The following is a 15,750-nucleotide window of genomic DNA, read 5'->3' as shown; positions in this document are numbered from 1 at the left end:
ACGTCCAATAGTCAAACAAAATCGCTATTTTAGGAAAATTTCCCATAGGAATGTAAAAATGTGTTTGCTTCACGACAACAAAGCCTCAATAATATGTCGGTGGGGAAGACAATAAATAAATACAAGAGAAGAAAAACCCGCCTTTGAGCTTTTATTAAAGCTCTGGTGAAACTATTTATAGTTTGAATGTCGGCGAAAATGGCAAAGTAGCAATCGGGCGGTCTCATCTCTTTCTAACTTTGCCTACTTTACGAAACTACATTATGAGCTGAATGCTACGTTCGCAAGCTCTGATATAATATTTGTTGTGGAAAACGATATCCATATATATTAAGTTGCCGATTTCATTACGTGCCGTGCGTAACGACTGCCATCGCCAAAAATCTTATATAACTAGCGTCTTTAATTGGGCACCCTCAATTCTGATCAAACACATTGACATGGATCTCATACAAGGCCACGGAGGTGGTCGGACTAATCCCTGGTCCAAAAACCTAAACAGAATGCCTTCGGAGGCACCCAACCTTTCCCCAAAAATATTATGAAAATTAGATTGCAAGGCACTGAATAAGAGCCATTCATGTATAACTGAATCCACAAACCAACAAACTTTTATATTTCTAATATATGTGAGTTTATCGATCCTAATGTACCAAAATACTTAACATTAAAAATATTTTATCCATTTAAGTTTGAAGTGGTAGCAAGTATTTTTTAGAAAATTATTAGTGGTAGTTGTAAGAAACGGACAAACTTATGAACGTATTTTCGCAATAATAACATTAGCTATCAAAACAAATAAAGAAAATCGTTATTTTACATGAGACCAAAAAAAAAACAGTTGAAATATGAATAACTTTTTTCCGTATACGCTAAAGCGTACCTCCATAAAAAGATAAAAAATATGTAAACTTTTTATATAATATAACGTTCGTTTATTTTTCACTTTTAGGGACGCCTTCTATTATGGTTTGAAAATTTTTGGAATCTTCGGTGACATTCGTTTATTAGAGACTAACTGTTGCCCGCGGTCTTCGTCCGTGTTTATTACGGTTTTTTTAAAAGTCCCGTGGGAACCGTTGGTTTTGCTGCGATAAAAAGTTACTCTCCGTTCAACATCAAGTTGATTGGTTGCGGTAAGAAAGGAGAAACAAACAAACAAACTTTCGCATTTATAATATTAGGAAGGATTTCCGATAACGAAAAGCACTCTAGCTGTAGTCTTTATAGAGTACCTACTTTTACTTTGCCCAGTCAAAGTTAGTGGTAAAACGAGACAACTATGAAATATGCATAACTTAGTCTCATTTTGAGTGTTACTTAAGTCGAAGTAAAGTCAAAGTTTACTATATCATAACGTCGTAATCACTGAGCACTAGGTTTATGTATATAAGATTAATTTATAGAGCCATTTATACTCATTTTGGAAAACATATATACATACATATACGCATATACTACTTCTTTCGTTTGGTTCTTGCTTTTCTTTAGTCATCATCATATCAACCCATTACCGGTATGAGACCTGTGTCAGTGGTTTACAGGACACCGGTCTCTTCTCACAATGAGAAGGGGTTAAGGCCAAAGTCCACTACGCTGGCCCAGTGCGGATTGTTGGACTCCACACACCTTGGAGAACATTATGGAGAACTCAGGTATGTAGGTTTCCTTACGATGTTTTCCTTCACGCATATAAACGCAATAACGCATACACGAGCTGGGATTCGGACTCGGCCCCTAGAAAATGAAGTCGAGCTCCTACTTACTGTGCTATTACCGCTTTTTCTTTTCTTTAGTACTATGTTTATTTTAAGTTATGACGTCTCAGCTAATAAGTTATGTTACGGTTAGGTGTACCTTTAAAAAATATTCCAAACTATTTGCATCTAATAGTTTAGACCCTCCACACTGCTTCAGTAATTGTTTTGCGTTTGTGGATAATAACGATTGGCCCATCGACCCGACAGCGTAACGTCGGAGTCACGGCAGTGAACAGTGCTAACAAACTCCGGGCTGGTGCAGAGAATTTCCTTTCAGTTGTTGTTTGGATGGATGTTTCAGTTCAACAAAATAGTAAGACGTTTTATTTTGTATGGCAGCTCGTGGAATTGTACTCCACATTGGCGATTTGACCGCGATATGTTCATAGCACGCCCGGGACAGAATAATAAGCAGGTTCCGTGAACATCCCCGGAATATGCCACGAAGATAAAATGCAACGATAAAAGCGTGATCTACTTTATTTATTGAGGATATATATTGGTAACTTATGCCCGTGGCTCCGCTCGCCTTATTGAACTTTTTGTCGAAATACGGGTTGTGCTTTTCTATAAGTTATTTCTTCATCTCTCACTTACTTTGTCTTGGATGAAAGTTTTGTACTCCTGGCACATTGTTAACATACAGTCTTAGATTCATTCTTAAATAATATTAGAAAAAATAAGGATAGTAAAGATAGTTTGCTGATTTAGTCGGCGTAACATTTCTAATTAGACATTTTCGCGTGGTGAAGGCAGGCGTCTCTAGAAAGCAAGTTCCAAAATTTTTTTTTTGTTGATCCCAAAATTCTGTAAAAAGTATTAATTTTAAAAGGTTTAATTTAGTAAAAAGTATTTCTAGTTTAGCGTCTTAGCGTGGTTTGAAGTGCAAGTTAAGTCATTGTTCCGTATCAATCAATCAATCAAACCTTTATTCAGCTGAGCCTATAGCTACAGCACTTATAAACGTCATACATTGTTTGTATTATAAATATAATAATATCAATTATATTAATGTAAAAAAAAACAATTCATAATTAAAATAATTAATAAAAAAATTAGATGTATATTAAAATTTTTTGGTAAAGCATTCATTAATAGATTTTTATATTAATATTATAAGCCCTTATATTATCATTTTTATATCACCACAATAGCATTAATTCAATTAATAAATTAATGTGTGGGTGTATTTATTAATATTACGCATTTACTCCACCTCCAATAACCTATGTCCAAACTTCTGTATCAATCTTAAACATATTTCTTTTCTTTCTTTCACACAAACACATGCTTTCTTTATTAAAACGATTTTAACGTCTGCCCTAAATTACTATCCGAAAGATCAGTGACGTTAAGATCACTAACATGTGAATCGCTCTCCAACCAACATTGGGTCTAACCTTTAATCCCCCCCTTCAGATAAGAGGTCTCGGCCCTAGTTGTGGGACTTAACAAAGGCTATGATGCATTACCTGTGATTTGTACCAAAATTACTACTCTACAAGATGTTTTTAATATTTATTGCAAACTAAGACGGTGGCGGGCCAACATCTCAGAGCGGGTATGAAACCCGTTATCTATTTCTCATCAGTATCGCTCATTAGTAGGGATAAGCAGCATTATCGCAGTGCTATGTTCCTGTCTGAAGGGTTATTTTAGCTGTCCCGGCGAACTTCGTACCGCGGATATTTTTTTTTTATGAATGTTATAATCTAATACTTATTATCCTATTCCGGTCTATATCCGGTCGGTCGGAATCCAAAAAATCTAATTTCATAAAAAAATTGTCCAACCTTTCTTGAGTTATAAATAGTGTAACTAGCACAACTTTCTTTTTAAATGTCCTCAAAAATCAAAGTTTACAAAGTCGTAAGCATATAGAAAAATCCTATTTTAATATAACGTAATCCTTACTTTAAAGATAAAAAAGCTTGGGTGTGAATTGCTCTCACTTCGTAGCTAAATATTGACGGTGAGATGGTGATAACAAAAAATAACCCGGCTAAATTTGTTGTGGGTTCTTCTTAGATTAGGGCGCGTTTGGAACACTCGTAGCTTTAAATTTTTGTCTAACGAAGTTATCACTATTATACAATTATGTTAACATACCTATATGTATGAACGCTTCATAAGTGACTTGAATGGTGAAATACATGCACGTGAGACGTAGCACTTACGCTTTAGGTTGATGGACACAGGGCGGCATGTTGCAAGACGTGTTCATTGAATGCCCTGCGACGTGTTGCTTTGTTTATAGGCGATGGTTTTCCACCAACGATGTACCAAAAGTACTGGAACGCTTAATTTCTTGGCAGCAAGCCTATGTCGGTCTAGTGTGTTTACTAGCCTTGCCCGACCAAACCAAAGACAAATCTGAAATTGTTAATTCCCAAAACTTCACGAGCCGAAGATCGATCTAGTACCATTCACTTAAAGACATCGCTAGTGCTGATTTCTGGTGTAAGTGAACGGTACGTAAGGAGGCCTAATCAGAACCTCGCTATCCATTTCGGAATATGCTAACCAAGAAGGTATGCAAAGAGGATAAAGAAACCCCGTCGGTAATGGATGGATCAGTTTGATTCCCCCACGAAGCCATTACGTCTCCCATGTAAGCATTTCACGTGCAAAACGAGTACGATAATTCCATCTCATAATTAACCTAATTTGGGTCACGTTCATTACGTATAATCTGAGAACCAAATTATGAGGGTAGCCTATATTCGTAAATTGTGCGTGAACGTGAGCCTGGATATTATGAAGTGCGATATAAATCAGCGTAGGCTGTAATTAAATAAATCAAGTCTAACAGACACAGTAGTCTAACAGAACAACACTATAAAGGCTCAACGCGTCGCGTGTTTAAAGTATGTTTCCGCCCTTGTCCTTACTACTTGAAAACTGGTAACTCTGCGATCCCCATAAACGTGAAGCGTTGCCTGTTTACATTTCATTAGCAGCGAAACTTCGCCTGCGCTGCGTTTAGCGACAAGTGGTGGATGTTTTTTACTCCCTCGTACTTCACAGCTGTTTGCGATGACAAACAAATTTAACTTGTATTTTATCAAATCCACCCTATGTTTGTTAAGTCGACGTTCACGCATAACTTTTAATAGGTCTGCTAGTTTGATCTTTTTTTTAATTTAGAAATAATTTTATTTTTTTTTATTTTCATTTTTTACTAGCTTCTGCCCGCGACTTGTCTGCGTGAACTTCAAAATTATTTCTAAAGCTTGTTTTTTAATAATTTTTAATCCTAACGCGGGAACTATTTGAGACAAATCCACCCTATGTTTGTTAAGTCGACGTTCACGCATAACTTTTAATAGGTCTGCTAGTTTGATCTTTTTTTTAATTTAGAAATAATTTTCTTTTTTTTTATTTTCATTTTTTACTAGCTTCTGCCCGCGACTTGTCTGCGTGAACTTCAAAATTATTTCTAAAGCTTGTTTTTTAATAATTTTTAATCCTAACGCGGGAACTATTTGAGACAAATCCACCCTATGTTTGTTAAGTCGACGTTCACGCATAACTTTTAATAGGTCTGCTAGTTTGATCTTTTTTTTAATTTAGAAATAATTTTATTTTTTTTTATTTTCATTTTTTACTAGCTTCTGCCCGCGACTTGTCTGCGTGAACTTCAAAATTATTTCTAAAGCTTGTTTTTTAATAATTTTTAATCCTAACGCGGGAACTATTTGAGAGATCGGTATAGAAAGTTCATGTCCCTTTCCAAAGCGTAGGTGACACCGAATTTAAAAAGCTGTCTGCTGCGGCTTAGCTCGTAAACAATTTTCGATTTTCCCTCTGAAACTTCTCAAGTAATTGGGAAAAAAGGTGCCTATGTTCTTTTCCATATCAAAGGCCAGATGTAGCCTCTACATGGCTAGTATGGGCAGGAGACAATTATCTCCCCGGGTAAAGAATTAAAATTAATCTACTTCCATAGATTTATTAACTTGCAGAGCATTGGCACACAAGTGGAAATAATATCCAAATAATGTATGAGTAACTAACTTCGTCTGCGTTTGATTTTGTTTTTTCATGTGGCATTAAATTTAGCTGCAGTTCTAAAACAAATTAAAGTATTGTATTGTCGCCTTCAAAGAGGGGTTTTCTGCTGTCCGCTGAGGAGTTCTGATCTCTATCTCTAACCACAGTTTGGGCAAAATTAAACACATATTCTAACCCCTATACTACAAAAATCATTATTTAAATCGGTTATAATTTGTCGGAGCTATGGTGTAAAATATAAAAGCACTTTCATACCCTCTCCCAAAGGAACCGAGCTTAATGTCGGGATAAAAAGTATCCTATATTACTTCTAACAGTTCCAACAATATGTGTACAAAGTTCCATTAGGATCGGTTTAGTAGTTTTTGCGTGAAAGCGTAACAAACAAACTTACATTCACATTTATAATATTAGTAAGGATAAGGATTTATTAATATTAGTAGCCTCTACATGGCTAGAATGGGCAGGAGACAATTATCACCCCGGGGAAAGAATTAAAATTTATCTACTCCCACAGATTTATTAACTCTCAGAGCATTGGCGCACAAGTGGAAATAATATCCAAATAATATATGTGTCATAAAACGTGGGTAAACTTCTCCTATTCCATGTTCCCGTGCTTTAGCAGGTGGACACATTAATTATATCCCATATATAATATTTTTGCCTCCTGCCTGTGCTAGCCCCGCTGATTATTTTAGTAACAGAAAAATGAAGAGCAATAATTAAACCTTTTACCGTCCACTCTGCCCATGTGATCGTATAACGTAGCACTAAACACTGCATTGATAGTACTGCAATTTAATAGCTCAAAGGCCCTCCCAATAAACATTTATTATTAAAACGCTTTGAAACCTTATCATTTTTACTTTGAAGAAGTCTGCTGAGCGCTTCCGCGTATTTTTTTATAGTTATAGTTAACTCTTTTATATTTTTACGAGTTATAGTCACCGATGAAGAAATTGAATTGAATCGCGATCCAGAAATTGGAAGAGCATTGAAATCGTGTTCTGGGTGTAACCTGTATATGCATATGTGCCGTTTGTCAGCTGGCGGTGGGATTGCATTATATGATGCGGTATCTCGACCTGCTGGCGGCGTATTGGTTCACCTACCCTCTTAAAGTTTAAAATTTTATATAACATTAGAGGATTATGCAATGCCCATACAAACTCAATGGAGTTTCAGGACATCAAGTCACCTATGTATACCTATCTACTTATAATTGTAAGAAAATAAATAAAATAAAATAAATAAAATGATAAATAAATCTATTGGTTAAACATACGGTTTTTCCCGAGCTCAAAGACTGACGTGACTCAAAGAGCGCGAAAAGCTATCATTGAATTCATTATAATTATTATTAAGATTTGATATGAATCGTTAATTTAGAGATGCAACGAGTTACTAAAAGCCCACCAACCCGCATTCGAGTAGCATGGTGAGTTCTAGCTATAGATATATCCCATTGATATGACAAGGATGGCTTCTGTCCAGTACCTAGTGGGATATTATTATTGCTTACGATGATAAATTTAAATCTTTTTCAAAAGTTACCATCATTATGATCCGCAGCTGCTAAGCTACACCCTTATGGAAGAGTATTAGAGCGTAGACCCAACACCTTCTTTTTTTTGGCGTGGTGAAAAAGCTTTATTTCTACCTCCGACCCATGGGCAGGACGGAGGTTATGTGGGACTCCCCCCTCTAAAGGGGTATACCCAAACTAAAAACCACCACGGCATATCCCTCTTGTTGGCTTTGTTAGACGCCCGGGGAACAGACCCAACACCCTGCTCTAATACGGGATGGCAGGCTTTAACGATTATTGCAAAATGCTATTATTGTAATAAACGGCACGTAAGGCTTAATCTGCTCTATTTCCTAACTCTGGCGTATTTTTGGGAATTCCTTAACCTAACCTAACAATTTTGGGCTGGACCCGGCTATCGTACCTAAAACTTCTTCATCCACCACTATGCTCTACACACTATGCTAACCGCTTGACAAACGAGGCTATCGTTGATATATTTATAATTACGTAGTGCAAAATATGAGAACTTTGTACAAAATTACAAAGTTAAAGTTTAACTTGCTTATTCTATTTTTATTTCGATCGCTATTCGCGATATGCCAAAGGGAGTTTCAAGAAGCTCTCAGGAAATAATCTAGTTACAGAAAATACTGTTATGCAAACGAAATTATGTTTTTAACCGATATCGAAACAACAACGCGGCAGTTCTCTTTCAATGAGTATTTTTTTGTGCATTCGATTTGTCAGCCGTTTTGTAGCTGATTTAAAAAAAAGAAACATACACCATTACGGTTGAAGTTGCTTTATTCGATTATTTAAAAAAAAAAAAAACACCGGAACCAACGGCATCTCATACTCTCCAAGGCACAGGGTAGGCGTCGGTGATTATCTTACTCAGAGTTTGATATTTAGAATTTTAAACAACAAACTCCTATATCGAATAATTCTTAGCCTGACCTGGACTGTTTTAAATCGCGCTACAATCTGAGCAACGAATAAATAGCGCGAGCAAGCGAAGCGACGCTCTGAGTACATGAGTACCTTTACTCACTAACAATATAAACGCGAAAGTGTCTTTGCGTTTATAATGTTCACGCCCTAGTAAAGCTACCAAGTAACTTGATTTTTGTCATAGAGTTATTTGAAAGGACGGAGAGTAATAACATAACTTAAGGAGCTGGGATTTGAACTCGGCCCTCCGAAAGTGAGGTCGAGCTCCTACCCAATGCTCTATCACCACTTCGAGATTGACTATATACCTTTAAATTACTCTTTTCATTCAAGTGTACCGTTTAGAAGTTACGACGAGTATAACATGCTAAAAGTGTTGTACGCCTATGGCAGTCCATTAAATACTAAGGTACACATTTTATATATTTATTTATTGGATATTATGCAATATAATTACATATTGCAAAATATCCAATAAATACGTAATAAAAATTTCCCATTCAGAAACCAAAAAGAACGTGCTAATCTCCGGATTACTTTCCGACGGCTTTACGTGGTCTCCGAGGCAAGAAGACCGACACCACTGGGCTGATACCGAAAATTCTTTAATAGAAAATACACTACACTTTTCAATTTAATTCATCCGGTCCCGGGATGCAAATCTAGGACCACTTGTAATTATTATGTATATAATTAATATACATAAATACTTATAATATACAAAAAACACTGCAAACCATTCATGTTCGTCACACAAACATTTTCCAGTTTTGGGAATCGAACGCTGCCCACTGCGCCAATCGACCGCCAAATTTCCTAGCGTTTCGTGTCACAATGAAATTTAGACATGCCAATCCTCAGCTTTTAAATTCAAACGGATTTTCCTCGCTACTTTGAAGCACCAAAAATGCTCTGAGTCTAGTGAGGTGAAATATCTATATTTTTTTCCTACTTTATAATTGAAGTATACTGTATTACAGCCATTTAACAAAGTTGGGGGACACTTAAAACTAAATTATAACATAGGTACAAGTAGTAGGTTAATGTGCTTCCATTTTATTATTGTAGTTTAAGATCTTACTTAAACTACAATTATTTTTAGCTTTTCAAACTCATTTTAACTAATCTAACTTCTTCGAACTATTTGGTTTTAAATTCATAGCCTTCAACAACATCAACTACGTAGACGCTATCTGGGAATTAATTTATTCCATATTAGTTCCTACTTACGCTCCCTCTACCAGAAGTGGTAGAGGGAGAGACCCAGACCTACCCAAAGTCAAAGTCCAATATTTCTTTATTCAAATAGGCATACGAAAGTAGTTATCAAAATAACACAAAAGTGCCATCACATAGATGACACTTTTGTGTTATTTTGATAACTACTTTCGTAAACTAAAGCTAAGAAGAAGCACACAACAAACTTAGCCGGTTGTTCTTTTTGTTATCACCAGCTCACATTGTTATTTGGAAATATTTAAGATTCAAACTGGTTAGAGCAATAATTCGCACCTAGGCTTTTTTATCCCACCATGGAGTTTTTTATCCCACCACGAATGCATTGCCGTCGAGAGTTCGTAAATATAAGTGCGGGGTCTATTCCGAAATCCATTCCACCGTTGTGGTTGCGGTTACCGGATTGCTTTTATCACAAATGTTGTTATTGGTTGAGTTCAATATATTCTATCTCAAATTACATATTTTAATTATGAAAATTAAGCTTAATTTGGTATTTATAAAGCGATAAGCAGAAGAATCGAAAAGAATGTATGGTGTAATTTATAATTTCTTCAATCCTTATACTACACACCAAACATATGTTACAGTAAATTTATAAAGTGGGTAAATAATTAAACTTTTGATAACTATAAATTCATATTTGCCAGATATTTATGTTCATGACATTGAGTTGGTGGGTATTTTGATATATACGACTGTATTATCGGTGCAACGCAGTCCTACATGGACTCGAACGATGCAAAGATACCTCCCGGTGTCTTAGTCGTTTATCACATATCTTTGGCAGTGTACCCCCTACATATAATTTATCATTGTAAAGTCAACCTGAGGATGCTCCGATCTCGGAGCGCAACGTGCGTAGAGGGTACACTGCCGAAGATCTTGTAGGTGTGGAGTATAAGGATTGAAGAAATTAGAAATTACACCATACAGATTATCCTGCTTTTTCGGAGTATAGCAAATTAAGCTTCATTTTCATAATATATTATGGATTTACGAAAATTAACGACTGCTTCCATCCAATACATATTTTAGCCATATTGGAGGAGTGGATACCACCAAAAAGAGCGATCGACATCGTTCGACGTAATTGATCACTTATCGTAACAGGCATCACGTAAAAAGAGCACAGAGGGTCTACCTGTGTAGGTCATTATAATAAAGGTACTTTTTTGTTGAACAGCGCCATTTTTTGGACTTACGGGCAACAGATAACCAGCAACCGGGCCAATGTTGAAGTACTTATTGTATATTTAATCTATTTCCCATATAAGGCATCGTACCAGAACATTAAATCTGTACAATTACAGAACTTCACAAAAATAAAAATAAAAATAAATATTGACGCGGTGATAGCCCAATGGGTAGGACTTCGACTTCACTTTCGGGAGGCCGAGTTCGAATCCCAGCACGCACTTTTAACTTTTCTAAGTAATGTGCGTTTTAAGCATTTAAAATATTATTTGTTTCAACGGTGAAGGAAATCTCGTAAGGAAACTTGCATGCCTGCGAGTTCTCCATACTGTTCTCAAAGTTGTGTGGAGTTCACCAAACGCACTGGGCCAGCATAGTGCATTACGACCTTAACCCCTCCTCATTGTGGGAGGAGACCCATGCCCTGTAGTCGGCCGATAATGGGTGATGATGATTACAAAAATAAAATCAACATCAATAATTACAGTATAGATTAAAACAGCTGAATCACTTATAGATATAATATCATTTGAGTGAGTTTGACAAACACTGATTATAGAATTTCCCTCTCGTAGCTTCCTCTCACAGCTTCTCCTTTTGATTTTCAAAATCGGTTGACAATTGGTAGTAAACAAACAAAGTCGAGTGTGTGTCGAACTATCGTACTTTTCAAAAAAAATATCGCATGCCTAATTCACGTTTTAGGGCCTATGCTATCTCACTTATATTTAATACTTAAATCCAAACAGCAAACATTTGATAAACGACTAAGACAGAAGGAGGTATCTTTGCATCGTTCGAGTCCATGTAGGACTCGAGTATATTGATAATTTATATCAAAATACTCACCAATTCCATGTCATGAACATTGGTTATTAATCAAATGTTTAATTATTATTTACCCACTTAATAAAATTACTGTAACATTATTTTCAAACTTAAAAAATAGTAAACAACATCCAACTAAACTATATACATTGTACATACTACTTTCTCTTTTGCATATGTGTATATTTCTTGTATCTACGTATGGTATACTCGAGTCTCAACCGTATGTCGAACAAAAAATATACTAAATAAAAAAAATACTTCAACAATACACATATCGCCATCTAGCCCCAAAGTAAACAAGTGTTATGGGTACTAAGATGACGTTTTAATATTTTTATTAAAATATACATAAATACTTATAATATACAAATAAGCACCCATACACTGAAAATCATTCATGTTTATCACACAAACATTTTCCAGTTGTGGGAATCCAAAGTAAGTATCCAAGTATATATACTCCTCCTTTTACTAAATCGGTTAAAAGACACAATTATAATCGGTTAGATTTGCCATAAACTTTCAAATTCAAATTAAAAAAATCTTTATTCATATAAGCCTATCGCAGGCACTTATGGAGCGTTCATACATATGTTAACATAATTATAAGGGGATGTTAATAACCTTGTTTGCCAACTTAAACTTAAAGCTACGAGGGTTCCAAACGCGCCCTGGTCTAAGAAGAGTCCACAATAAATACAAGTATTTTTTGTTAACGCGATCTCACAGTAAATTATTATTAAGCTATGAAGTTAGAGCATTTCAAACCCAAGGTTTTTTATCATTTAAGGATTTTTCTGTGAGGTGACACATATACACTTTGAACTTATTGAGAGACATCTCAAATATTTCATTCAGTATTTTGTTATAAGATAATACAATTACATACAATTGAATGAATTAGCCATTTTATGTAGCCTAGTAATCTGCACAACGAGTTCGTTTTTGCTTCTAATATTTCGATTGTTACAGCCCATTTTCTTTTTAAATTTTGTTATATTTTTATGGACATAAATTAAATTTTTAATTATGTATCGACTACGCACCATAATTCTTCACCATAAAACTTCTTTAAATTTAACCTTTAAAGACTCTCTTGGGCCCATTCATCGATATTATAGGCATTACCCCATAATAGAATGCCGACGGACATAATGCTGTGAAAATAACTTAAATACACAAGCCTTAGTTCTATATAGTTATGAAGACACATCGCCTAAAACCTTACACGTTGAATCAATTCTCTTTTGTAAGATATCTTGTAAAGAAAGCTCTTCTTACATTTCAATAACGAAAATAAATACAATAAGAACAACAAACATACAAAAACAGTGAACAAAGAGTTTTTCTCATCACGGTTATATGTTTTTAACTCCATTCAAAGATAACAAAAGTCATTGCCTATTATGTTTAAAAGTATTAGGTTATGTGTAAAAGAACGTATCTATACAAAACGGTAAAAGGTAATTTTTGCTTTCTCATAAACCAATTACATTAATGAGTTAACTTTTTATAACACTAGGTTAAGCCTACGACTTCGTGCAATTATCCGTGAGATGAGGAAATCATGTGTGGGAGACCCGTGCCCTGCAGTGGGCCGGCAATGGGTTGGAATGATGAAGGAAACCTGCAGTACCCAGTAATCTTCTGAAAGCTAATTATAGACAATTGTATAAAAAAAGTATGTATAAATAAGAAGGACGACGAAGACGTGCCGCCAAGCGATTTAGTGTTCCGGTACAATGTCTCGTGGAAACCGATTAGGGTAAGGGATAAGTATAACTGCCCCTAACAGCGGTGATAGCCCAAGGTAGGTCTTCGAATTCACTTCCGAGGGGCCGAGTTCAAACCCATCACGCACCTCTAAGATTTCTAAGTAACGAATAATTAAAATGTCACTTACTTCGGTATAAGCAAACATCGTGAGGAGACCTGCAAGCCTGAGAGTTATAAATAATGTTCTTAAAGATGTGTGGAGTCCACCAATCCGCACTGGGCCAGCGTGGTGGACTACGACTTAACCCATTGTGGGAGGAGACGAGGAGAGGTCATGGGTACAGGTTACACATCATCATTGCAATCAAGAGCTAACTTTTAGTGAAATTAAAAGAAAAGAAGGTCACAGATGAGACAAAAAGTAACCATTCCAAAGTCAAAGTCAAAGTCAAAGTTTCACATTTTAAAAATATAAGACTTAAATTTTGTGTGCAAGTGAAAATACAAAGAATACCGTCGAAGTATACTCTCTAATATTACGAAAAATATTTTTAGATGTAAATTTTGCAGAGTATTTCTATTGAGTTTCAATTTATAACGATGAATTCATTTTTCACTTGCCCTACTTCACCTCTATGGGGTGTATTCGGGTATATGATTATTTAAAACTTATATCCAAACTGCAAAGCTTATTGTTAAATAAATAAATATAATACGACAATACACACGTGGCCATCTAGCCCCAAAGTATGCGTAGCTTGTGTTATGGGTACTTTTTCAAATTCAAAATTCAAAATTCAAAATTCAAACCCAGACACTGAAAAATAGTCATGTTCATCACACAAACATTTTCCAGTAGTGGGAATCGAATCCACGGCCTTAAAGTTAAAAAGCAGGCACGCGGCCTATTGAGCCAATCGGCCGTCATTGTTAAACTTAACAAAAGAGACTTTTAAACAACATTCTACATATATAACTATTAAATAAATATAACTTACTCTTAAACATACCTATCCCTATCCCTACTTCCCTATTCCTATCCCTACTAATATTATAAATGTGAATGTAAGTTTGTTTGTTACGCTTTCACGCAAAAACTACTAAACCGATCATCACAAAACTTTGTATACATATTCCTGAAGGTAGTAGATGTAATATTGGATGTTTTTTATCCCGAAATTAAGCTCAGTTCTTTTGGGAGAGGGGACGAAAGTGTTTGACGATTTGACCGCATAAATGATAACCGATGTAAATAATTAGTTTTGTACTTTAAGAGGTTATAATATTTGTCTATATTTGCCCAAATTTCGTGTAGATCTGATTAATGTGATGAATAGAGGACAGAACTCCTCAGCAGACGACAGCAAACCCTTCATTTAAGGCTTAGCGATCCTAAATACACAAGTGCTGCCACATTTATGAGGCCCTCAGTGCTAGGACTAAATAAAAGTTGTCAGAAATGTTCTTCGTTAACTTAAGCATATTAATCAACTAATACTGCGATTTCGATTCTTCCTTTAACGATCACTATTCTTTGTTAGTTATAGCTGAGACTGATCAGACAGTTCTTTTTAGATATTGTTTATTATGTGAATTGAAAAATTTATTATTTAAAACTACACCAGTTCTTTTTTTATAGTTCGGAGAAAGGATGGACGTTGGGGTCCCAAGGTGCTGGAATGGCAGCCCCGTACTGGTAAGGGCAGCGTTGGTCGACCCCCAACGAGGTGGACAGACGACATTAAGCGCGTCGCAGGTAGCCGTTGGATCCAAGCGGCTCAGAATCGTGGAACTTGGAACTCCCTACAAGAGACCTATGTCCAGCAGTGGACGTCTATAGGTTGATGTGAGTTATTTTTTATAAGTATACAAAACTCAATTAAACTCAACTATACAAAGTCACGGGCAACAGCTAGTAACTATATATTTCTAATATAAACGTATGTTGTACAATAGGGTGTTTTTATGTTAATTTCATCCTCACTCTCAATTTACCGCTTTGTTTTTTAAGTATAATCCTTTCCTAATTGATAAATAAGCCTTGGAATGAACCTTCCTTCAAATTTTCAAGCCTGTAAGCTATACTAGAACAGGTTTATGTGTGTAAAATAATAGAGATGTCTTTAATCCGAACATAACATACTGAGTTATTAAAAATTTGCATGTTTACATATATATAAACAATATATATGCTAGTCCTTACTTGGCATATCCAGGTCGCTTATAAACTCCTCAGTCTCCACGAATCCTCGTCCCATGGCGTTGGTTGTCATGGCAACCAGGATCGCGATCCACATCCACACTTCCCCCTTGCACCCCCGCACTAAAAACACTAAAACCCCCATCAACACTAACTGCACCACACACCAAAAACACAATCCAAAATTACACTTCTAACATTTCACATTGCGTCCGGTACAAAGCATTCAGTTCACATGTATATATTATATTACACTAGTATAGTGCGATTATATATAAAGCGTCTATAGTAGATTGACGGCTAAGCGGACC

General features: G+C 35.7%; 1 protein-coding gene across 1 annotated transcript in view; it reads right to left on the bottom strand.

Moving 5' to 3' along the window:
* Positions 1 to 15,464, bottom strand: part of LOC120632379 (neural cell adhesion molecule 2-like) — a 157,171-nt gene extending 141,707 nt beyond the window's left edge. The window contains exon 1 of the mRNA XM_039902238.1: positions 15,443 to 15,464. Within this exon, the coding sequence (XP_039758172.1) occupies positions 15,443 to 15,449 (7 nt within the window). The 5' untranslated portion in view covers positions 15,450 to 15,464. The remainder of the gene's footprint in view (positions 1 to 15,442) is intronic.
* Positions 15,465 to 15,750: the final 286 nt, after the last annotated feature.

This window comes from Pararge aegeria, chromosome 19, assembly GCF_905163445.1.
Source record: "Pararge aegeria chromosome 19, ilParAegt1.1, whole genome shotgun sequence".
Taxonomy (NCBI): Eukaryota; Metazoa; Arthropoda; class Insecta; order Lepidoptera; family Nymphalidae; genus Pararge; species Pararge aegeria.
Note: the sequence above shows the minus strand (reverse complement) of the source record. Positions and strands in the feature narration are given on the sequence as shown.